The following is a 26,700-nucleotide window of genomic DNA, read 5'->3' as shown; positions in this document are numbered from 1 at the left end:
AGCATTTCCAGGTGATGTGAAACCATGCTGTGATTTTCAGCCCCAACTTCAGTGCTAACCAGAGCTTGTTTCTTCTGGAGGTCTGTTACCAAAATGAAGACCCTGCCTACATTTCTGTAATTACTTATCCATCGCGTTCAGCTCGCTGCTTAGATATCTGACACAGAGACCTTCAGCACAGAGCCCCTCTCGGTACTCTGTGTTGGAGTGGTGAGGTCCCAGCAGTGCCACTGTGCAGCTGTGCCTGTCTGTGTGCTCCCGATGTCTGGCAGCGCCGAGTGCCGTCACGAGGAAGCATTGCCAGAGCCAGACTCGACGAGCAGAAGTTCCACGTCCGCTGTCTTGCAGCACCCCACCTCCTTAGGTTTAAAAATAAATAGACATTCAAGCAGAAGGAGTGGAGGTCTGTGCTGAAATGCTGACTTTAAAAATAGCAGTATGTTCCGATAGTGCCAGATATTTTTAATGAATTAAAACCAAAAGGGGCATGCATTTCAAGGTGACTGGAGGCAAGGTTTCGTGGTGTGCTCACTCTTGAACTGTGCTGGGGGAATGTGTGAGCATCTTCACAGAGGTCGTGTTTCCAGTGAGCAGCAACTACTACAGGGGGGAACCTGGTAAATGGAGAATAGATTTGCATTAATTGGAACTTTCATGGTCAGTCTGAGAAGGACAGCATTTTACTTCAAATGAGATCTCAGCACATGAGGAAAAGCTCATTCAGACTTTATAGCTCAGCAGCCCATGTTTTCCCACAGAAATTCATTGATAAAAATGGGATTCATTTTTCTCACGTGCTTCCTGCTTAGTAACGTGGGCTTGCAGCAAAAAGTTGGTGTTAATCAATATATGGAAAGCAGCGTGGCATGAATAAATTAGGCAGTGTAATGAAAGCTTTTATTTCGTAGGTAACATAAAAATAGACTAAAAGGCCTTAAATTTTTAAAAAGAGCATTTTAAAATTTTATTTCTGCTTTATAGACAAGCTGTGGACACTTGCAGCAAAAAAACATGCAGGCTGAGGCAGAGCCATTAGTGCTTATGTAGACTGTAATGTCGAAAAATGCTTATTGTCAATTCATTTAAATTTCCCCCATTTCCAGATAGGGTTTTGCAGTCAGCATACTGGGTTCATTTTAGCTTCCCCAGTGTTGTTGGAATTTGGGTCGCAATAGTTGTATTCATCGCTGTTTATACACAGTTGCTTTAATTTTCTGGCATTCTGTGGCTGTAAGGGATTGACCTGAGATTGAGCAATAGAAAAAGCAGTGTTTTTCCCTTCCTGATATTTTTCACTTCTGCAGTGGTGCCTTCTTGCTCTCCACACAATGTTAAATAGGAGCTGACATCCTTTATTGCCTCAGAGGATCGCTCCCTGCATGGGCTGTAGGAACACGTGGAGCCTAATGGGCTGGTTGTTCACAATGGAACCAGAGAGGAAATAGCATCTATTTTAGGTGTAGCTGCATCTTTCACTTGCTGTTTTGAGTCCCTAGCTGTGTTTTTCCAATAAAGCAATCAAGCCGTCAGCCAGTGGTAGCTAGTTAATAGTTAATGCAATCTTTACTCTATGGCCTAGGCTGGATTCTGTCCTTAGGCACCATCCCATGAGACTGGATCAACCTGTAGGAAGCCAGTGGTGTTTCTTGAGTTCCTCCATTTGTAACTGAGGCTGAGTTTGGCTCACGGGGCTGACGTCTGAGCAGATTTGTAAACTATGTGCCCAAAAGGAGCAGAAGGAGAATGATGGTCTTATCAGGGGAAACAGCACAGCCTTTTTTCATTAAGATTCAACCCTGAGCCAAACTCAAGCAAAGCTAAATATTAAGAAGCGCTGAAAGTCTTGTGCTCTGCTGTTCCCAACTGCAATGATTTTATTCACACCAATTAAAAAAGTTTCATTTTCAAGTCACTGCCCTGCTACCAGATCACAGTGAGATACGTTTTCATTAAATAGAAGGCTTCCCATGGTGAATATTTTTCTCAGGTCTTCAAACTGTTTTAAAATGTGAGCTCGGTATTATTATTTTTGGGGAAAAAAAATAAATTGAAGATGATCAGTTTCAAGCCTTATAGAATCACATTTTAGGTTTTGTTACCACAAAATATATAAACAACTGGTGGAAAAGAATTTAAAATGTCTCTGAGAAATGGTATGGATGGATCAATTCTCTTCTAATTCAGTGATATTTTGGTGGGAACCATCAAATCGCTTGGGATTACGTACACACCTACAGAGTTCAGTGTGATTCATTTCATCAGAAATTAAAGAGGTGTTTTTTATTCATTTATTTATTAAAAAAGAATGTTCAGGTGAGCATCATAGAATGTCCTCTGCTCTCTGGAGTCTCTAATAGGTGCCCGGAGAGATGGAATCAGGTGCAGCTGCCCAGAGTGTGCGTATCTAATTTTAGGTGAAATTCTCTCTCTCTGCTCAGAGATCTAAAAAATTGCTCAAGCATGTGCAGTTTTGTTAAATGTTAAAATAAATAAATGCCACTAACTTGGGAGTTGACCATTTGGAGATTTTTATAACAGGCATTCAGATACTTAGGATGAATTCCTGGCCTCATTAAAATCAGTGGGACTTTTCCAGATGTCAGTGGGGGCACATCATTCTTGTTATTTTTTGTGGTCCAAATGCAGGCAGAGAACAGAGACCTTGTTAATGTTGGACCTCAGATCAAGTAAAATGTCAGAAAAGGAATGTTGGATGTTCAGCTGTTTTCCCAGCAGAACATGCTGTGCTCTTTTTGCTTAGGAAACCGGCTACCTTTTCAAAAAAGTAATACAGTTTTTGAAATGATCTGGCGGACATTTTATATATATAGTGAACCCAGAAAAGAGTGAATTCCACTGGAAAAATAATCAGTTTAATATCTAAATGAATTGAACATGCTCTTACTGCAGCGGCTCAAGAGCACACTTGAATTCAGGAGCTCTGATTACTCCATTGTCACACACGGAGCCTCTCAGCGAGTGCAAGTGTTAGGAGCTATTGCACTTCTGCGGGCTGGAACAGAATGATACAGCAAAACAGAAAATACTTGTTACTGATCAGACCTGGTTTTGGATGTCACACAGTGCAAAGGTAAATAGGAATTACGGGTCAGACTGTGAAAATCAAGCTGAGTGTAGTTGCCCTGATTTGGCTTTTGCTCTGCTGGAATCATCAATTTCTTGGCTGGTAGTACAGTGCACCAGGTGTTCAAATTCACAGAAGGCCAAGAATTACTCTCTTACATAGCACCAAAAGTAAAACATAGGCAAAGTAACTCTTTTGCAAAAGTAAATACATTGCGTGACAGGTTTAAAACTGCTGAACTAAATGGTATTTTTCACTCTTTTTTCCCCCCAGAAGTACCTCAGCTGCAGGGCAAAATAGAAGGACGTGAGTTACTGACTTCCTCACAGCATCAGGACCAGAAATACTACCCTGTGCTTCACCATCAATTAGGAGCAATTGAAAACCACCTCTCTGAAAAGCCGATCAGCCGATGACATCAGTGGACACCTTTTGTAAAGCACATTTTATGTACTTCTGCTGAGATTGTTTTTCTACCCTCCGTATGGTTCTATATCACTTACTGGGCACTGATGGTAGCCTCCAGAAAGTGCAGTTTCAAATGGTCAACCTCAATCTTTAGCAAGAAGAAAATCTGGAAACTGGATAGCAACAACATCTTCAGAGAAAATGGTATACGAAGGAAAACGATTAGTTTCCTGCCATTGTTTCTTCCTGTTAACAGCCAAATTCTGCTGGATGCTCACCCTGATGCAAAGAACTTATGGCCAGGAATATGCCCACTCCATCCGACTGGATGGGGACATCATCTTGGGAGGACTGTTCCCCGTCCATGCAAAAGGGGATAGAGGGGTGCCTTGTGGGGAGCTCAAGAAGGAAAAAGGGATCCACAGACTAGAGGCAATGCTGTACGCAATTGATCAGATTAATAAAGACCCCGATCTTCTTGCCAATATCACCTTAGGTGTCCGGATCCTTGATACATGTTCCAGGGACACTTATGCATTGGAGCAATCCTTAACATTTGTACAAGCGTTGATAGAGAAAGATGGTTCAGACGTGAAGTGTGCTAATGGCGACCCACCAATTTTCACTAAGCCAGACAAGATATCAGGTGTGATAGGTGCTGCAGCAAGTTCCGTGTCCATTATGGTTGCAAATATTTTAAGACTTTTTAAGGTAAGGAATATTTTCTACTTTTCTTTTCAATTTTAAGTTTAAGGAAATGTGTGAGGAGACTGTGTTTCTTTCAAATAACGGACTGAAATCTGAAATGACTTGCTTTCTAAGAAAACAAACAAACAAGCAAAAGCAACAATTGCAGAGCTAATTTAAGCTTCCAAATGCCTCTTTTAAAGTTCTAAGCAACCAGAGCAGGCTTGAATCCTTCAGGGACTTGTGGTTTTGTTTTTTTGCTACTCACATTGATTGTTTATACTCATCAAGACTAGGCTGAGATTTATTTTACAAATGTAAAGGAGAATGAAACATAAGGTTTAAACACAAATCCTTTTTTAGGAGAACCAGATAATTTTCCTAAATGGAAAGATATGCCAGTATTAAACTAGTGCTAATGATGTGCATGCCTAGACAGATGTCTTTGATTTCCTTGAAGTCTTAACCCCCTCCATATTTTTCACTAAGAGATAATTTTTTTTTCCAGTCTTTGTTATCACTTTGAGGGAGATTACTTTTGGACAACAGTTCTACTGTCATACTCTTCATTTCCTTCCACATACCTTATTAAGTTCAGTTCTTATGAATGACAAAAAAGTAAAGCTGCCACTTTTAAACTTCCTAAGTTGGATGGAAAGAGGAATACATTCTAATCAATCATCTTAGCTGTAACAGATCAAGCAGCAGACATTTAATTTTTAATCCTGTGCATTGGTAAATAGATTATGGTAAACTGTGCACTTTTGCTCTGTGCAGAAAATGACTTTTCCTCTGAATTTATCACTTTATCACTGCCCTGCTCCCCAGTGTTATTCAAATGGACTCTTTCCATTCAGGAATCTTGTCTCATGTCTCACAGCTTCAAAACCACTGAAGACCATTTATTTGACTTTGGCGAAGACAATTCTGGTAATGTTAAATATTGCTGTCAGGGATTTTGAAAAGCATTGCGGTTCTCTGACTGTGACTGAAAATTTGAATAAAAGTGAGGAAAGATTGTCTTGTTTTGAAAGTTTCTCAAACTGACAAAGAGTGTTTCGGTCATCTAAAGGGAGACTCCCGTCCTCCCTTCTGGTTCTTCTATGAAGGGCATAATGATTTACAGCTCAACAGAGGAGCAAAACGTCTGCTGGGTTGTGGTCGGATATTCATCACAGTCTCAAGGCTCATCCCTCGCTGTAGGCACTTCACATTTGAGAGTATTGAACCTGTTCCAGCCGCACTGTTTGCTTGTGAAAATTAAGTAAGCAAAACGAGGCTGTCTTAAAAATGTTCTATATGGAGAACACCTCTGAAGCCATGCCTAGTGGGGGAAGCCTGTCCTTCCCAGGAATAATCATGCATGCTGCAGGAGGTAACTATTTTTAATTCCACGTCTTTTTTTTTTTGGAAATTGTTTTATCCTTTTAAATAATGCATGGCTCTGAAGTAATGATAGATGAAAAAGTCACTTTAATACCAATCATAATGCAAATCCACACATTTATTCCCAGATTTGAACTGAATACAGTATAGTGGACTGATTTAAGAAACTAAGCCTCGTAAGACATGTATTAACTGTGAATTAAGAGCAACAAGAAGGAAAGAGGCCTATGAATTGCCTAAGATACCAGTAATTTGTCTTCTGAAACCATGACAGCTACCTCCTTATTTCCATTATACAATAAGATTGCAAATAACGTTCTACTGCAGTCTTAATCAATAGAAAGTCATGTGATATCCCCTCTGGGGAAAGATCTTATTTACTCATTTAATTGATGTAACACAGCTGCTGGCAAAAGGAGGAGACATCTCTTTTAGTTTTAATTATAGATCCTGCACAAACATTCTTAATAATGTAAAAAATGACAAATGGCACCCTTTAATATCTCATCTTGGACCTGCATCTGAAGTCTGCTCTTACACCTTCCTCTCAGAAGTAGCTCTGCTATTTTCTCCTGAGTAAAGGCTTCTGTATAAAGCCCTGGTTTAGCGGCACAATACAAACCACTAATAATGGAAAGGTCCTTCACCAGAAATGCAGAAGTATAATCCAGAAAATGGGTTGTATTTAGGTCAAAGACATGGGCTGAAATTGTTGGCTGATGCAGCCCTAACTGCTCCAATGTGGAGGGGTAAGACCTTGGTACATGCTCATAAAGGCTCTGGGTATGAAATCTCTGTTTACTGCTTGTTCATGTCAGGCAAGGTTGGGCACTCAGCTGGTATAAATATCTTACTGTCAGTGATAACCATCATGCAAAAATGCCTGTTTCCATTATATGCAGGATTAATTAATTCACCCGTATCTCTGTCCAGCAGTTCTCTTCAGCAAGCTGAACCTGTAATTTCAGGTTCAGCATTGCTTTAATATCTATTCTGAAGTTCCTGTATGTAAAGGACTACGTATTTTCCGAGAACGTTGTATCCAGTTAGATTTTAATCTGTGATGAAATTGTGAGAAGTATATTGTATCACTCAATGAGAATATACAAACGAAAGCACTCTGAGAAATACCATGCTGAGCAGCTTGGATTTTTATGCTGCTATTTTTCTTTTTTTTCTTTTTTTTCTTTTTTTTTTTTTTTTCCTTTTCTTTCTTTTATTGATTTTACAACTTAAAACATACAGGTCAATAGTCTTATCTGATGATCTGGTGGATAGTGTAAGCTGATTGATAGTCATGGTGTCCTTTTATCTAAGTGTTTTTACGAGAAGAGGGGAGGGAGGGCACTACCGAACATGGCCTTGATCTATATAACCTTTCTTTTGGCCACATGGCTCATCTTGAATTCTTCTCTACCCTTTTGTGAATATCCAGGAGACACCACTACTTAGGAGATGACTTTCTGTCCTTGATAGGTCTGCAACATTAAGGTCCAAATTTGGACAGCTTAAATTTCACCTGTTAATGGCTTTACACCTCTAAGGAGCACTTTGCAACAAGGTAAAAGGGGTGACACAAATTGCAGACACAGCCTCATCTGAATGAGAACAAAACAGGTCTGGTCATGTAACATGGTTAGGCCAACAATCTAATGACTGTGAGACAAGCTCATAGTGATGGGCTTCAAAGTCAGTGAGGAGGTCAGTGTCAGCAGCAATTCAAGGTCATGGTCAGCGAGGTACAAGGCCAGTGGCACAGCTTGGGACCCAAGGGAAAGGTCCTGAGCTGAGAAGCAGCAGTCAAGTGAAGAACAGGTATAGAGGTCCCTATGAGGCTCTCCCTCACAACATAGCTGTTTTCCTGGGCTGATTCAGAGTCAAATACTTGCACTCTGTCATAGATGATCTTGAACACTTGCAACCAAACCCAGAACTGGGAAAGAGAAGATGTTGCCTATTGGTGCATTCAGGGCCTTAACAGTTCTTTTGCATTTCTCATAGGAGTAACTCTGGAAATAGGACAGACAGACACAGGCCTTCCTCTTTCTTCTGATGAGTCAGGAGCTACTCTTTCCCCTGTGTAGATGTTTGGTTGTTATTATTGCCAGTTTGGAAGTCCTGCTGCCAAACTGGTTTGCGTTTGGCTGGCAGAATCTATTGAGGGCCTGCCTGTCCCGGTTGGCCAGCTCTCAGTAGCGTGAAGGCAGCTTTTCTGTCGACTGCATCATTCAAGCATAACATGTTACTCCTTCCTGGGTTTGTCTTATGGAACTTCTTGCTTCATATAGGGTGCTCAGATACAGCCAAGTGATATCCTTATCCATGTAAAGTGTATAAGCACTGGGCTGTTCCCAGACCTTCAAAACTCATCTTGGAGAAACAGGAGTCTGTAGCTCATCTCACTTCATGTTCCCCATACTTACAGCTTTTACTTAATACAGAATGCTTTGGATTGGAAAAAAACTTAAAAAATGATCTTGTCCAAACCCCCTCCTGTGGGCTGGGACATCTTCCACTAGATCTGGTTTCTCAAAGCCAAAGCCAACCTGACCTTGAATACTTCCAGGGATGGTATATCCACAGCTTCTCTGGGTAATCTGTTCTAATATCTCACCACCCTCATCATGAAAAGTATTTCTTTTTTATATCCAGTCTGTATCTAGCTTCCTTCAGTTTAAAACCATTAGTCTTTGTCCTATTACTATAAGCCCCAGGAAAAAGTCTCTCTCCATCATTCTTATAAACCTACTTTTATGCATCAAAAGACCACAATGAGGCCTCCCCGGAGCCTTCTCTGCTCCAGATTGAATAGACTCAACTATATCAGCCTCTTTTTGGAGAGGTGCTCCAGCCCTCTGATCTTTTTTATGGCCCTCCTCAGGACCTGCTCTCACGTGTCCTCAGCTGTCTTGCGCTGGGAGCCTCTGAGCTGCTTGCAGTAATGTTGTCTGACTAACTCATATCAGTGGTTAAAATTTGTTGGAAAGAAAAGAGGTATTTTCTTATTCTACCATCTAAAAGCTTTACTCTATTTCTGAACTCCTCGGTGCACTCCATCTGTCACCTTCACACATCTAGCCAATGTCACACTGAGAGCAGTGAAGGGACGGACGGTGGCTTGCATGTGAATTGAGATAAGTGGAAAGCATGCTTGATGAATTGTGATCTTAAGCTTCTATGTGTATGTTTATGTACGTGCATATAAAGCTAAAATGGTAATAGACAGTTTTGTTCTCTTCCTTGCCTTTCGCCTTGCCTTGCTTTTTGCTTTGCTGTATGTTTTCTGCTCTTTTCTAAAACACTTTTCTAAAGTGCTTTTTTCTTCTTTTTGGTCTAATTCTCTTCTTTCTGCACTACTGTAATCCATTTTAATAGCTGCTGTCTGAAGGGACTAATATTTACTTCATGCACATTTGCCTTATACATTTCATACACATTTACTTCTTCAGAAGCTCATAGTACAAATGACGTTCTGGAGTTACTCTTTCTACTTTATGTGCAGCCATCCAAAATGCAAGGCACAGTTTCTTTCAATAAATCTGGAAGTAAAGGTATCAGTTCCCCCAGCATTTTTTTGTAATTTGCTATTCTGCTCGCTTGTATCCTTCTGGGTTTTAGTGGATATCCTTGGCTGGCAGCCTTGTGCAGCTAGCAGTTCTGTACTTGGTTGATGCTTTTTCAGGCTTGGTGGCAGGTCTTTTTACATTTGGATGCCATGAGATGCTCCTATTGCCTTGTGATCCAGACCCAGACAGGCCTCCCAGAATGTGGGGACTATGATTATGTGGAGCCTAACCTCACTGAAGTTCATAATTTAGGAGCTATATATTTAATTGTGGCAATAGTGTGCATTTTATGACTGGATGGAATATGACATGAGTAAAGTGCAGTAACATTTTGCCAGATGATTTCAGAGAGTATGCACATGCTTTTGTGAGGCAGTCTGAAATACATGCAGATCCTGATTTTGACTCTGACTCTATGGAAATTTTGCATTTCCTGAACATCAGTGACTTGAAAGTCTTCAGAGAGATGTAGGAATCAGCCTTTTTGATGTGGCTGCATGGCCTTTCCACAATGGGAAGAATTTTACCATTTACTTTATAATAAGTAAAGAACAGTCTCAAGTTTAACCAACAGACTGGCATTCATTAATAAAAAACTGTACTGCACTGATTAAAACAGATCCATATTCTGTTCACTGTGTCACACTACATTTGTCATTAGTGTTTTGTGCAGCATAGCATTTGAGATTTGCAATGAGTTATGATTTTTTGTGGTTAAAACATAAGTAGAAAATCAAGACTGAAGTGTGAAGAAAAATTGTTCGTAGTGAGAATTAGACTGAAACATTTTGAAATCAGCTTTTAAGAGGAACAGATTTGTTTTACATTTATTCTAGATAATATTTTCACCTTCTGAATCATTTTTAATTATAAAAGGAAGCCATTGCCAATATGTCCCATTTAATTTTACAGTGTTTTTTGTTGCTTTTTACAAGCACTTATCTGTTTAGTGCCTGAGCATTTTGTCTTGTTATTGGTTGGAAAATACCTTGTAATCATTATACATATGTATTTCCTCCTTTTTTTTTTCCCTCTCAACTCATCTTCTGTTAGACACAGCTTTCATATCTCTGTGTATTTCCATGGTAGTAGATACTTGGATTATGAAAAGACTCTTTTAATTCAGCTGTGATTTTTCTGCCAGTGCAATGTTAAATGTCTCAGACAAGAGGCAAATGGCAGGTCAACACCGAGATAAAATTATATGTACATCAGATACTTTGTGAGTATCAATAATGAAATTGTTGGGAAATTCTTTAGCTACAGCCAGAGGAAATAAGAGATTTCCAGATTCTGTGAAAACTGCTAGGACTGATTAGCATCAAATTTTATTTGTGCTAAGCTGCTTGAGGCAAGGGAGTACAAAAGCAACTTAATGTATTCATTTAGGATTTTACAGTATATTAGTTCCTTAAATATTCCTCTAAAGATCTAGTATTTTTAGTCTTCTCCCATTCCTAGATGAAGCTATAAGTAGTGGTTAGAGCAAAGCAGCAATTTGTTTTTCTGTATTATTTTCTGTATTTGTCATTGGTTTGCTACAAGGCTTTAGAAGCATTGCTTGACCTTGTTGAACTTCTCTTTTGTCATTTTGGTTTGATTGTGTTTAACCATTTCACAGGAGAAACTAGAAGGTTGATTAATGTTTATTAAATGGTATGAGATATCTCCCCCATTTTTGTGGGTAAGCTGACGTTGTCTTAAGTGTTGAGGTTTTTATGCCATTCCCTAACCACGTATAGGAGCACCTTACCAAGAGATTGTAGCTATTGAAGACCGGTGGTCTGATTTTCTTTCTAATTCCCTGAAGGCAGTTTAAGCTATGTATGTATTTATCCCTCACATGAACATATGAAAGAAATTGCATGTGCTAAGAGAATTAGTTCACCCTTTCATGGCTGAGTTGTTACCACTGTATGAAGGTTGGTTGTATGTGACAGAGACCCCAAGTTATTTTTAAGTGATGCCTATATTGATATGGATATCAACTGTAATTCTACAAATGAGAGGACTGAAAGGATAAGGAGAAGAGCAGTTCAGCAAGGGCTGACGTGTTCACATAAAGACAAATTCTACAATGGACTTTATTAAAGATCTCGTATTAGGAGGCACTTTTTATCTTTGCTAGTAAACAAAATGTACCTGGCACAGTTCTGTGGCACTGAGGCCAGCTCACACAAATAATCCACCTCTGTACAATAAACTCACATTTCCCTAAATCGTGGGTCTGCATGCAAGCTACTGGAAGAGAATGATCCCTGACCCATGTTAACTTCTGAAGCCAGTCTGGAAACAGAGAGGCTGTTGGCTGGCACAGTCACAGCCCAGCTAAGGACTGTCCTAGAAGCTCAGCAGAGCGGGTGGTCTTCACATGCTCAGGAATATGCTCTGGAAGGGTGCATGCAATGTATCAAGTGGATACTAGGGCAAGACAGAGTTCCTCTGGTCCTATGTCATGCTGAAGGGAAGTCAAGACACTGCTAAGGATCATCAAAACCGTTGCAGTGTGTTAGTACAATGATGTTAGTTTTATTAGTCATGATGAGAATTAAATAAAGACTTTTTTCCCTGGTGATAATTGTTTCAGTACAGTGTCAGCTGTGCCGTATGAATAGTCTTGCATTCTGACTGTCAACAGAAACTAGGCAGTATTGTGTGTTACAGCCAACTGGTAGATCTTGTGGTTTTGTGTATTTCCATCCTCATTATTTTCACTAATGCACATTGTGCTTTTAGGATTAAACTGGTTTATGGTTCTTAAATGTACATCCCTGTGTTTACTAGCATTTATCAGAGAAAAAAAGTCATCTAAACAAAAGTCTTACTGAAAGACACCGATTCCAACAAATTAAATAGCCAAGAGCAAAATGCTCCTCTGGGCTAGGATCTACATATGCTCTTAGATTAGAAAAGAATTATATTATATCCTCTATTCTTCTGACAGGACAATTAAGCATTTAAGTCAAGCCTTAAATGAGGAAGCTGCTTGCCCTTGACTGCCTGTGTCCTAAATAGAGAGTGTGAAATGCTTTCAGAGCAAGACTGAATCAGCTCTGTGAGTGTGAGTGCGTCTTTCATGTTTAGCAAAAAGAGGATTGTTTGCTCCATGCTTGCACTTTGACCATGCAGAAACCTCTTCTCATTGTGTGTTCTCCAAGCAGTGTTTTTGTCAGACACACTGCATGAACAGGACTCTGACTCACTCAGTTTCAATGAGTTACGAGGGTGTCTGGGTCAGCAGGAGGAAGAGCTGGAAATTGGTTCTCTAAGTGAGACCTGTTTGTGGGTAACAGGAAATAAGGGACATGTTTCTCGAGAGATTGAACTCTCAAAGGACAAAGATGTCCTTTTTTTTACCCCACTGTGGGATTTCTTGTTTGGGACTTCAGATAGATACCTGGGTCTAAGTCTTCTCTGAAATAACTTGCTTCTGTTAGTAATGCAAGGACTGTGGGAGCTGTCTACCTACTACCTATTATATTTCTTTAATAGCTTGGGACTCTAAGAAAGATGTAAAAGTAATTTCTATGAGTTGGAATAATTCCCTTTTAGAGATTAGACTTTTGTTCTTTCATACAAGGTGCTCATGGTATTTAGCTTTGTGGAAGAAGTATTTCTAGAGGCAGAATCAGAATCTGTATATCTCTTTTCTAATACACATATGCACATGATTTTACGGAGTAGAAAAAAGTAGCAAAATGACTATACCACATTTTGTATATAATTCCACAGTATGCTCCTAGTAATTTTTATTAGTTTTTTACTTTGCTTATGCTTTGTCACATTTACAGTGTCATTATGATCTTGCAAACTGGTTAAAATTTTGTCCAATAACTCCATGGCATTATGATAACACTGATCCCCTACAGTAATTCTTACTCTTATTCAGATAAATTTACTTTTTTTTTTTTTTTTTTTTTTTTTTTGGTAAAGATTTTTGAAATATTAGCATCTTAGTAAAAAAGTGTCATCACAATTAATACTTAGTCTACTCATCAGAGAAACATTTCACAGAGGCTAGGAATTCTGCAGTAATTCTCCAGCTGGATGCTTCCAAAATGTATTCCCCAAAAAGAGCAAAAGAAAGGGCTAGCCATTCTCACCCTTCTTCTTACTCCACATGGTGCCATGAGTATGCTTTTCTCACTAGTGCTGAAACACAGAAAATCCATTCCAAAAAAAGCTTAGTTCCTTGAGGGCTACCACATAAACAAGGACACACCAGTCTAAAAGGTGTGCCTTAATGAACACACATGGAGCCACAGAGAGCCTTGAGACTTGACTTGCCTGTTCAGTTGATGTATGGAAGGATAATTAAGTGAAGTTGAAAAGGAACTAAAATGTTAAGAAGTACTGATTATACATAGGTCACTCTAAAAGTAATGACTGCTATATATTTCCATGAAAGCAACAACAGATACAAAGAGCACAACATCACTATTTGATAGAGCAAATTCTCAGCTACAAAATGCTTTTTCAACATAACCATCGTTAACTGTGCATTTTCACCAGCCATGAATAGGAGCCTGCATGTCACCCTTGTAAAAATCCGTACCAGTGGAGGTGACCCATTGTTTCACAGCTGCTGTGACAGCATGATTGCTAGGAAAATGCTGCCCACGCAGTCCATCTTTCATCTAAACAGATGGAAGTCAGGAAGCATCAAATCCCTATTACACTGTGGCTGTGGTAGGACAATCCAGCCAAGACTGGCGATGTTCTCCACGGTCTTCAGGCTGGTATGGTGTTATCATGTTGCAAGAGAGAGATTGTCTTCTATTCTGATCTGATACAGGAGCTTTGAGCCTTCCGCTTAGTCAGTGTTGCGATGTAGTGGTCAAAGTTGATGGCTTGTTGATTCAGGAAATCAGGAAGGATCACCTCTTTCCTATCCCAATGCCTCTTTCCTATCCCAACAGACCGTGCAAATACTTTTCCCATTGAGAGCTGTGTCTTGAACTTTTTCTTTGATCACTTGGACTGCTGTTTTGACTCTGGCTCGTAGTGGTGATACCACATCTCATCACTGGTAATGATGTGATCCAGATAACTGTTGCCTTCAGCCTCTTATTGGTTCAGTAAGTCCTGACAAACTTGCTTATGGTGCTCTTTCTATTCCTGTGTTAGCATTCATGGGATCTACCTGGTGCAAACTTCAGGATATTCCAGCATTGCCACCATCATTTCCAACACATTGAAGTCAATATTCAGTTCTGAACACAGTTCTGTGGTTGTAATCCATGGATGAACAGATCAGGATGCTCTTCATTTTATGGTGTGACAGACGTGCATGGCTGTCCAGAATGTGGCTTGTCTTTTAGGTTGCTGTTGTCACAGCTGAAACCCACTGCCCATTATCTCACTGTATTCATATCCACTGTTTGGTCTTCATAAATGTTCAGCAAGCAGTGATGAATGTCAGTGAGTGCAGTATTTTCTGTATGGAGTAATTCAGTGGCACATCTTTGCTTCATATACATCAGATGCCATTTTGTCGGACTGCCCCTCTGCTGCCATCTATCACATGGCAGCAAAATATAACAGGATGTTGGTGGGAAGGTTGAACTAATACTGTCATACCACCAGCATTCCCCTCTGACTTTGTGGGCCAACATGATAAAGTAGGAGGCATTACTTTTGGAGCAGTCTTCATAGACGGCAGTACACGTTGTCTGTTAGTGGAAAAGAGGAGATCTGTAAGGGCTGTGTGTATGTTTTAGCACATTTACATTTTCTATATTATTATATTACCATTGTCTATGAACTCCCTTATCCAAACAACCTTTGAAGAGAGTGGTTTAGGGGAAGAGAATTTATTTTGATAAATTAGATGAGAAACTCAGTAATCATTTGGAGTAGCATAAAAACTCCTAGAGGTTATTCTCATTGCATTGTTGTCTGGGACATAAGAACATGTTCTGCACAAAGAGATGACCTACCAGGGCTGGTATCGTACAGCGAATGGAAAGTGCAGAGGGCTGGGAATCCCAAGACTGCAGAAGACTGCTTGCAGTCTGATTCAGGCAAAGAACAGCAGAAGTGCATAAGTGACTAAATTCTTCTGTTGCCATCTAGGCCCTCTTTCTTCAGTTTTTCTAACTCAAAAGAGAAATAAGAGTGATTTTTTGTCACTTAGACTTGCTTAAAGGAGAAGGAATTCCCAGGAAAGCAATGCATTCCAGGGAAGCCAGTGGATGATGCAGCTGTAAAGCTGGATTTATCCAGAGAGATATAATATCCTGTTGGTTTTACTGTTAGTTGGTTTCCTTTTCCACTAACAGATCTTGTCTGGTGTGCAGGAAAGGCAGATGTGGCTCCTCTATTACTTTGTGATGTTTTCAGAAATGACCATGGTGATGCTCTTTTGGTGTCAGCCTGCAAGGAGTTCTGGATTATTTTATTTGGAAGAGAAGTGGTTTGTTTCCACAGGACAGGAGTGATCTTGAATGAGCTGGCTGTCTGATATCCACAGGCAAGCTACTGTAGCACATTCTTTCTAATATGGACTAACTATGAAAATAACACCCCAAACTTAAAGAGCAATTGGCAGAGTACATACATGTATACTACACTATTGTTTCAAGGGGGAACATTTATGTTACTATTAGAAAAAATATTGCAAGAAATATTGTTGTATTAATCTAAAGATCAATTTGGTTGTGTAGGATAGGAGAAGTGTCAGAATTCCCATTGCCTGGATTTCTGAAAATTACACTGGACAGGTTATGAAGATATGTTTTTTTGTAACAGCAGGAAAGTGATCTAGGTAAAGTGGTCAGTGTTTTCCACTTCTAAATTCCATGGTTTTGTGTAACAAAGAACAGGATTTAAAAATTACCAGCTGCTATATTTACTTGCTAAAGTGTGAAGAAAATATGTATTGTCCTGAGGATTAAAGGGCTGATTCTCCTTGTGTTCAGTTCAGGCAGAACTGAAGCATTTGTAATGAAAGTGAAAGCTACTAGAAAGCATGAAAAAGGAGAGAAAAAAAATCTGTTTCTGTCTTTTTTGTTGGACCAGATTTGATGATGCGCTTTGAAAGCTTAAATGTAAACATTCATCTTATTAACCACTGCTTCATTCTTTTTCTGCATGTCAAACAATTTCAGTTGTAAAATCTTAATGCACTTGGAGCTGTTGTTTCAAGATGGTTTTAATGGAAACCATCTTGCCAAACATCTTCTGAAAAGCAAAAACTCATCATCTGTGAACTAGGGGACACCTCCAGTAACAGCTGGACAGCATTTTGGAAACTGGATATGTAAGGTATTTGGGACAGGATGTGCCACAGAGAAAGAATAATGTTGCAAAGGTAGTCCCAGGGATGGAAATATGAACAAGAGTAGCTGTGCTGAATACAGGAGTATGAAAAATGCACACTTGGAACAGATGCTAAGAGTGCCCTGTGACTCAAGGTATGATTTCCTGCCGTTCCTGCCAAGTTTCAAAGGTTGTGTTTTTCTATTCCCCCTCTCCCCCCCCCCTTATTTCTATTTTTAGGGTGGATTGCAAAGGACTTGTGATACAGGAATGAAGATGCACAGTTCAAGTTCTACCTGTTTTATTGCCTCTTTGCATAAGATCAAATCACTTTTGTTTCTGATGTCCAGGAGAAAATGAGAGTAAAGATGTCAAAAGCTGAGGAAAACAGAGTATTTCTGAGATGGGTCAAATAATCTCTTGGCTCAATGGCTTTGTCTGCTTTGCAGAGCTTTGTCTGAGTATGACAGACTGCCTTCGCTGTGCATTACTGCCTGCTGAAGCCTTACGTCCTGTATCTTGCTGCACCGCAGAGCTCTGCGACCTTGGCAAGTCAGGCAGAACCAAATCCTCAGCCTGAGCGCCGCTAGCCATGGGTGCCTGGGTGTCCCTGGGGGCTGATGTGCAGGGTCCCCAGCCTCTGCTCCAGGTGCCTCAAGGGATTTTGTGAATATAAAGGCTCCTCACTAATCAGATATAGAATGAGGGCTGGGGGCATACCTCCTACAGCGAGTTCTTAACGAGGGATTCCTTGTATCCTCTTACACAGCTCCCTCCCCTGGGTTTTGCTATGAAAGGGGATTATCTGACTCTGTATGATCTAAATATGCAAGTCATCAGTCTCCGGAGCAAGTGATGAAACCTGCCTGACAGCAATCAAAAGCTGCATATTCCCTCCATGAAACCGTGATATTCTAAGAAAGAGTCTGAAAATCAGACAAAAACCTTTTGGATCATTGCCCAGTAAAACAAAAATTGTTAAAACTCATCTCTGCAATCTGTACTTGGGTGATTAGGAAAAACGAATGCCTGTTGTTATTAAAACAAAACATGAAATTATGCAGTGTAGAATAGAAGAAAATTAAGACAGGTGCATGCAAATATGTGATCTACTTTAGATGAGTGGATTTTTTTTCTTAAATGCTTGAGAAGAATCAATTTTGAAAAAGATTGTCAGCTGATGCTTATTCCATTTTTTTCTTAGTGGCACAGGAGCCCTGCTTTTGTTTCTTTTCCTTGTTCATTTTTTCATGCTAATTCCATTGAAAGTTTGATTGCTTCCATGTAGTTTGATGAAGAACCTTGTTAACAGGGCAGCATCTGGTAGCTGGGCATCAAATGTCTGCCTCGTTGGTTTACCAGGAGCAGATCAGGAGCCAAGAGAGCTTTTTGTACCTTTCGCACTTGTAATTTTTTATCCTTTTGAGTTGTTTTTTAATGTAACTAAAGCATGGAGGCCATACTGTGAGCAGGACTGTGCAAATAATTAGTCAGTTTGACAGCTGAATTGAAAAATAATCATTCGTTTTAATCTGAACTGAAATGATCATGTTCAATTGGGATTTGGGGGCTTCTTGATTTTTTATTTTTATGAAGGCTTCTCCAGAATGCCTTGTTTTGTGTTCAGTGATAACATGATCCATTTGGAATGAAATATTTTAATTCTATTTTGGATATTTTACAATTTAAAATAAAAACAAAACAAAACAAAACAGGTTTGAAATGTCTCTCTTGGGTACCAGCAATTTAGTAGTAGTGCCCCTGTTTGTATCACTGCACAGGGCACTTCCTTGTGACGCACAGCGCTCGTAAGCTGTTCGTAAGTTCTTCCTTTTGGATTTGGAGCAGGGCATCAAATATAGTTAAGGAGATGGGACAGCAGGACTCCTGTCCCCACAGAAACAGGTGCAATTGCCTAACAGTAAAATTTAGAGTTGCATTCCTTCATGGGGACTGCAGAGCACTCTGTGTGGTTTAGCTGTCCCACGCTTCCAGCCCTGTGATTTTCTTTCTGCTGCAGTGGGTCTTGTCCTGCCAGTCTTCTCATGCAGGGGCTTCCCTGGGGAGGTCTCATCTCAAAACTGTGTTCAGAGCAGCCCCGTTTGAAAGCTGCTTCCTGCTCTTCTCCCTCTGAGCAGCTGTATGGGAGTTAACACTGCTGTTGCCAGATGCTGTCTATTCACTGCTGACAAGCTTTCACAATGGGAACATTTTATTTAATCTATGCTAGAATTCATTAAATATTCATTTCAGCAACTATTTGAACTTACCTATCCCTGTTCCTTGCTGAATAGTGGACTACGGAGTGAATTACTCTCAGGCAGGTCCAATGGAAGCTTAATTGTTTATGAAAACACAAACAGATTCAGCAGGAGAGACTTTCATGTCCAAAAACTCCATAACTGAATGGTTAGTTGCTCCCAGCTGAGTACTCTAACCACCAGGCTATTAAGTATAATGCAGGCAGCCACTACAGCCTCATTTTTTCTTTTGGAACATGCTGGTGCATTATGAGGATAAATTTACAAAAAAAATATATGTGATATTTTTTTGTATATATTGTGGTATAAAGATATGTGGTGATGTCAGAGACCAGAACCAGTGGGAGATCTTTAAAGAACTCAGCTGAATGCCATGGGGAGACCTGACAGTAAACCATGTTTGGATACTGCAACATTAATTTGGATGTTTTAGCCATGGATTAATCAGCTTTTATCCATGAAAAGTTTGGTGATCTTGCCCAGAACAATAACATAGGATTTGTCCTAAGTGCCTATTTGAAGTCCTCAAGGATAGACACTTGCATTCCCACTTGCATGGATGTTTGCATCATGCTCCATAAGTCTGAAGGGTGAGTGGACTTCTGGAAGTGGCTATTTGTGTTCATTGGTGTTAGAAGACCTAAAGACTTCCAAAGGCTAAGAATTTCTACCTCCCTCCTGCTTTAAGATAATAAGCATCTCACTTCTGAACTGTCCAGATGTTGAGCAGGTGCACTGGTCCTTCAGTATGCAGGGCTGAGCTTTTTGCAGTGCAAAACCCATGCCATGAACTGTCTAGTTTTCACACTCTCATAAAATATAGATTGTTTATCTCCTTGACACACTGGCTTGTAATTACTTCTGATTTGTTTTTCACATAGGGCTTTATATAAAAGCTGTAGAGCTTTTTTATTTCGAATATGGAAAATTGGAGCACACTCTCACAGCAGCTACTGGCAGTATTATTTGTCATTCTTCTTCAGACTACTGTGAGTATCATGAATACCACAGTTATTTAGGCAGACTGACATCAAAATAATAAATATTTTTTTATTATTTTGGAGCTGTATTTTACTTTATAGCTCCTATTTGTAGCAGTGCTCCTGGCGCCTCCCTATAATACACTAACGACCATTAAAATATTAAAGCATACAACAAATGAACCATAAAAATAATGCCAAGTGGACAAATAAAATAATTGAACTGTGATGGGAGTTTTTTTTTTTTTCCCCTCCAAATCTAACATACAGGTTTCTCTGAACTGCTTAGGTCTGAAAGCTCAGGCAAGGACTGCGTGCAACCAACAATTTCTGCAAGTCATAGTGAAAGAGTACAGTCGTTATGACTTTCATTGGGATACTTTTCACATCCAATGACTGAAAAAAAAAAGAAGAGTTATAAAGCCAGATGTCAATATACATTTTTCTCGCTGATTTTACTAAAAGCTCCTGTTGAAAAGATTGAGGGGAAAATAGTTGTTAGGGAAAATCATTTGTTCCCATTTTTTAAGAGCTGAATTCTGCACTCCCTGCCTGGTACCACATGCTGAGGAGAACAGAAAGTTCTCACAGGAGCTGAATCCTGTGACCGGGCGGCTTTGCGTGGTCTGCTGACGTTCTGGACAGTGTGTGAGAAATGCAAAGCCCACAGCTCAAAGCGGCTGTGCTTTTGGAGATGCAGAATTGACCTAGACCTCAAATCAGCTAGAACATGTGCTGCTGTTAGCAAAAAAAATATTTGGATATTTATCAAGTAGGGACTTTTCTTTGGTTTATAAAGACCAGTCGTGTTCTTTGTTATGCTGGAGCATTTTACCGTAAGCCAACAAGTTAAAGTACATTCACCCTGCTTGCAGAGGCACAGTTGTCCTTCATGTCAGGAAAGCCTCCAGCAGCTGAACATTGGCTTTTGCAGGAAGGAGATCTCAACTTGTGGGCCAAGCATGCACTAACAGGCACTAGTTCAATTTCTATCAGTATCAATGAGAATGTCAGAAGTTGAGGTAGGGCTTGAAGTGACTTGTGGGGATTTAGTGCCAAATGATGCACATACATTTCCTTTTTCTTTGGTCACTGCTGGAAGGCAGTCCAGAATGATGTAAATTGGGAAACATTTGTTGTTACTTTAGAAAAAGATTGAAGGATATTTTGGTGTTCTCATTGCACAGGCCAGCATAGCACTTTGGCTGATGATGATACCAGTGACTTGAAAATTATCTTTAGAAAGTCACTAAACCAACCTTTGTAGTAATATTGCAGTTTATAAAATGCAGTTGCAGATTTCTCCTAGAAAAGCTGAACCATATTTAATACACTTATGTGCAAGGGATTATGAAGTAGGATATGCAGCAGAAAGGCAAAGTTAGTAAAATGTGGTTGCAGGTAAGAATTTCTGATGTTACTAAAAGTAACATCAGCTCCAAACATCTTTGATCATTTTACAGTGCTACGTGTATTTTGTGTAGAACAGTTTGACTTGCTGTAAATGATGTCTGAGCTGGCCATCTATCACTGCACAGTTTGTCTGCAGTACTTACAAATCTAACACCTAGAATGACAAGTGTAATTACATGCTTCCATAACATGTGCTGTAATTTATAGATATTAAGGAAGTGTAAACAAGAGATCAAATCCTAGTGTAAGCAGTCATCCAAGAAATCATCTTGACATTTATTTCATTAAAACCTTTCTTTCACTACGACAACCAGAACATACCTGAGCAGCACTATCAGCACATCTGCAGCCACTTGCCAATTATTGAACGTTTGCAAAGCAAAAGGTACATGCATAAGTTAACACCTAATTTTCGGTTACATTTTTCACACGTAGTTGTATAGAGGTTTATCATGCTCCATTATTAGCCACAAGAGATTAATATACAGGGCCAAAGAGAAACAGCTCTTTTTAACCATTAGTTTTACTGTGTGTATCTTAGCATTCAGTGTAATTTGAACGAGAGGACTGCTAAAAAGACTCCAGGCTGGGTAAAAGGTTCTGGGTCTCTCCCCTTGCAAGGGCTAGCTGCTGACGTAGACACAGGAGCAACTACACCCGAATTCCCAGAGGGGATCTTCCACATCCTGTATCTTACTGGGCTACTGAGAAGGCAGTGGGGTTGCTTATTTTGTGGAAAATGCAAACCTGATTTCTGTTTCCTGTCAGCATCAACCCTGAGTCTCTGCGTCTGCCTCATCCCTCCTGCTAAGCACTGCTTTCCTCCGCAAACACTGCCAGGGAAATCTGAGAATTAGAATAAGCCAATATTTTGAAAAGGAAAAGAATTAAAAAAAAAATAAAAAAAGCAATTCTGGCAACCAATCTCTGCCAGGGGCAAAATAGTGCAACAGCTGATATAAAACAGTATTAATGTAGAATGAAAGTATCATGAATGCTAGCCCACATGCAGTGATGGAAAATAGGTCTTGGCAAATAAACCCGATTATATTTATAGGAAGATTTCGAGTTGTAACGCTAATGGCATTGACTTTTGTAAAACTTTATGCCACAAGTTATTCTGTAAGGTACTGAGTCAGCTCTAACTTTATCTTTTTTAGTGAGACCATCACATATATATTTTTTTAAGTTCAGTTCTTCACAGGAACACCAGCGGTAGCTTAGGCTGGATAAGCTTTTGCTTGGGGATGGGAAGATTCATGGAGAAAAGTTGTTTTCCAGTGACCTACTGCTGATATTGCTCATATGGCAATAACTGTTCACAGAATCACAGAATCACAGAATCACAGAATGGCCAGGGTTGGAAGGGCCCTCAAGGATCATGAATCTCCAACCCCCCTGTCACATGCAGGGTCACCAACCTCCCCATTTAATACTAGGCCAGGCTGCCCAGGTCCCCATCCAACCTGGCTTTGAGCACCTCCAGGGACGGGGCATCCACAACCTCTCTGGGCAGCCTGTTCCAGCACCTCACCACTCTCGCAGTAAAGAACTTCCCCCTGGCATCCAACCTAAATCTTCCCTCCCTCAACTTAAAACCATTTCCCCTTGTCCTGCTGTTATCAACCCTTTCAAAGAGTTGATTCCCCTCCTTGTAGGCTCCCTTTAGGTACCAAAAGGCTGCAATGAGGTCACCCCACAGCCTTCTTTTCTCCAGGCTGAATAAACTCAGCTCCCTCAGCCTATCTTCATAGGGGAGGTGCTCCAGTCCCCGGATCATATTCATGGCCCTCCTCTGGACCCTCTCCAACAGCTCTCTGTCTTTCTTGTACTGGGGACTCCAGACCTGGATGCAGTGCTCCAGATGGGGCCTCACAAAAGCAGAATAGAGGGGGACAATCACCTCCCTGTCCCTGCTGGCCACCCGTGATTCAGTGAATCATAGAATCATAGAATCATAGAATCACAGAACCACCAAGGTTGGAAAAGACCCTCAAGATCACCCAGTCCAACCGTTCACCTATCACCAATAATTCTCACTAAACCATGTCCCTCAACACAATGTCTAAATGTTCCATGAACACCTCCAGGGTCCACGACTCCACCACCTCCCTAGGCAGCCTATTCCAGTGCCTGACCACTCTTTCAGAGAAGTAGTATTTCCTAACATCCAGCCTGAATTTCCTGTGGCACAGCTTGAAGCCATGTGAAGGAAATGCTTCTTCCCAAAATTGCCAGTGCTCCCCTACAACCCCTTTGGACTCCTCTTTCCTCGATGTGAGCCAGAAACTGTGGGGTTGTGGCCAGTTTCCCTTGAATCTCTCTAAGTATCCAGCTTGTTTCTGAGGGTTTCTTGGCATCTCTTTGAGGCATAAACAAAGTACACTAGTGGGAGCTGACGTCTCTGTATTTGCCAGGAGCTCTCTGATGGCCTCTGAGAGAGGATAACAACACGGAGGGTGGGCGAGGAAATTGCATGTGACATTGAAGGAAATAAGGCTGTGTCAGGGGAGGCAACCTGCTGACAAATTACAGAACGTTTGCACGGTTGCTTTAGCTAAGCAACTGGGAGAAGTGGGTCGAGTTCAGCAAACACTGTGAGTGCAGTGAAGAAAAGCACATTGAAAATCATTAGAAGTGGTGTGTAACGTTTCAGTTCGCACAAGGAAGTTGATGAGGGTGCATTTGTTGTGTCATTTTTAGATATTTGTTGTCATATACTGTCAGCCCTACTGTAAACCTACAGAAGCTCCAAGGTGAAGCCTTTCTTTTCAGAGTGATAACCACGGTTTGTTATTTCCTATTGCCTGTCTGTTTTACTCTTCCTAGCACACATTAGTTTGTAGCATCATTTATCAATGTCTGTCTTTTCTCAAATCTCAGTGAAGAAATGAGGCACAAAAAAGTTCATATTTCTTTTAAGTTATGCCGTCTGTATATTTTTTGAGAATGTTTAACTTCAAAAACATGCTCTCTAACTTGCTGTTTTTTATTCATCCATGTAATGGCTGGATGATTAAACTGTTTGGTTTTGGTTTCTTTTTCATATATTACATTATATTTCACCTTTTCTTTCTTTCCTCTGCTTGATTGCAAGTCCCAGAAATAGCCCACTCCTGCATCAGGAGCATTTCCCTCACTGGCAGGCTCCTCAGGCCCTTGGCAGCACCTTGCAGTTGCCTTAGGGCATGGCCCTGTGGTTAAGCTGCAGCCTGTGCTGCCTGAGCTGCAGCACCCTTCACAGGCACGGTGCCTTTGTGCTGTGTTTCGCTGTCAGTTTAGCAAGCTGATAGCAGTTGTATTGTATCATTTGAATTTATTGTTTTCCCTTTAGCTCAGTTACCCAAGCCATCTCAAGACATGCACACTGAACTGAAAGAAATGGGATCCCGTGACAAAGATTATTTCTGTTCTGTGTGGTGGAATAAAAATCCTGGCTCTGTAGCTTAAGAAATATCAAGGAAATGGTTTATCTGTAGGTCAGTGCTAAAATTGTCCTGTAGGGAACTTGACCACAACTATGATAGTTTATCATGAGATTAACAGAATAGCTACTGCTGAGTTCATGCTTTGGCCCTTGTGATCAGTAGAAAATAACAGATGCAGGAGTAGCCTGGAAGAACATCTGAAAATTGGACTTATCTTACAGAGTATATTCCTGAAGAACTTCTGGATAGGAGTCAAAGTTGAGAGAGCACAGTAATGTTGGTATTGCTGCTATTTCAGCAGGAGGCTGAAGAGAGACTTCTATTTCAGCCTGCAGCAACACTTTCTGCTACATTGTGGCCTGCAGGGTCCTCAGCCAGAGAACTGCTTAAAAGATTAATTGGCTGTAAAGCATTCCTTACCTGAAATCTATCTTTGCTGCTTGACTTTCAGATGGATAAAGTCTCAGATCCTTCGCACTTGAAATGTCTTTTCAGGCTGGAAACACTCTATTTCCCAAAATACACAGAAAATGTGCTTGCTTATAACCAAACATAATATTGCAAAGGAGGTATGGAATTATATGCTTAGTGTTCTCTTTGCTGCATCTTTTCCACTTTCTTGGGCAGGTGCTCTGCTCAGAAAATTAATTGCCCTGTAATTTTCTACACTTATTGGATGTATTCAAGAATAACATTCTTGCTATTCTTGATAAGCCTATCAACATCTTTTTAGATTATTATTCATTTTACCTGGGAAGTTTCTGGTGTATGTAGGGCCATAAAATAGAAGATTGTTTGCTAAAATCATGGTCCCTCTGCAACTTTCCTTCACAAATGAAGTAGTATTATTAATGTTGCTGTCTTAGTCCATTCCCTGTAAGACAATATTATCAGACTCTTCTAGTACCATATACTTTACTGGCACAAACAAAATTTGCTTTGGGTCTCCCTAGCTTTAACAGACCCTATTCATTATTCTTTTGTTATTCAACAAAAAGCTGTTGGATTTTAAAGTACTTTGCATGACTCTGGAGTTGGCTGCAGAGCAATCAAGCGTGGTGTCATTTGCCATCATACTCGTTACCTGTTTAGCTCTTTGACAGCTCCCTTGGCTACACCTGCAATATGGTGGAATATTACTTCCTGCTTTTAAAGAGTGCATGAAGCAAGTCCTAGATTCATCTGTATGTGCCGACACCATGAATGAGAGCATGACAGTGGTCCTGTTCCATCCGTCAGCCTATATTTCAAAAAGCTCAGTGGCTTTAGCGTATGATAAGCTTTTAAATCCATTTTGTTCAGTTACAACAATGCTTACGCTTCACGGTAGGAATTGATAGACTCGTAAAGGCCTTTGATAAACTGTGAGCCTGGTGGAGCCTCTTGTGAGGAGGAGATTGGTTGCAGAGTAAAATTCCTGAGAGACCCCTTGTTATTGTTCACTTCCTGGCAGTCAGAATCTCCCAACCCACTCTGTCAGACGTGCAGTTATTTTTGTTGTTGACAGATTTCAGAAAGTAAAGAAATTAGGGATTAAATTGGAAGGAAAACACAAATATATTCTGTGTCAGCCCTTCACAACAAATAATGTGTTTTTACTAAAGAAAAGAAAAAAAGCTCTGTCATCTTTATTGATATTTCTGTTTAACTTTTTATGTTCAGGCATAAAACAAACAAACAAAAAAAAGTGTCTTTTTCCTGCATCCTAATGTTCCCTATCCGGGATATTCTGTATTGCTCTTATCATTTGCTTGCTTCATAGGACCCATTTCAATACCATTTGCAGCAAAACTTTGCATGTGATTTATTTTTCTGAGTTTTAAAAATAAACCAAACAAAATGCTATCTGCTCGGTTTGCTTATGGAAATTTATACATGAATGGAAAAAGGAGAAAATTCAGTGTACGTGACTAATAAATTAGCAGCCTGTGCTCTGGAGAGAAATGGAAAATTGTGGCATTAAATCAGTTTTATGTGGTAACATACCAAAACAACAGATTGTTTGGGGTACTTGAGGTAACCACCTTTCCCTGGTAATATATGACTGTCAGTAACACTTAGGAACACATTCTTCATCAAGTTTATAGTGAAAATTTCTGACAGTGGCAGGTGAGGAATTAGTTTTAAGGATGATGTCCTTCTGGTGGCTCATGCCGAGAATGATATTATTTATATTAACTGGCAAAATAGCCTGGCAGCACACAGGCAATTACCTCAATTTTATGT

General features: G+C 40.1%; 1 protein-coding gene across 1 annotated transcript in view; it reads left to right on the top strand.

Annotated features, from left to right (window-relative positions):
- Positions 1 to 3,694: 3,694 nt before the first annotated feature.
- Positions 3,695 to 26,700, top strand: part of GRM8 (glutamate metabotropic receptor 8) — a gene marked incomplete at both ends in the record, with an annotated part of 321,520 nt that continues 298,514 nt past the window's right edge. Inside the window, one exon of the mRNA XM_079548285.1 lies at positions 3,695 to 4,204. Within this exon, the coding sequence (XP_079404411.1) occupies positions 3,695 to 4,204 (510 nt within the window). The remainder of the gene's footprint in view (positions 4,205 to 26,700) is intronic.

This window comes from Tetrao urogallus (assembly GCF_951394365.1).
Source record: "Tetrao urogallus genome assembly, chromosome: 1".
NCBI lineage: Eukaryota > Metazoa > Chordata > Aves > Galliformes > Phasianidae > Tetrao > Tetrao urogallus.
This window is presented reverse-complemented; position numbering and strand designations above follow the sequence as displayed.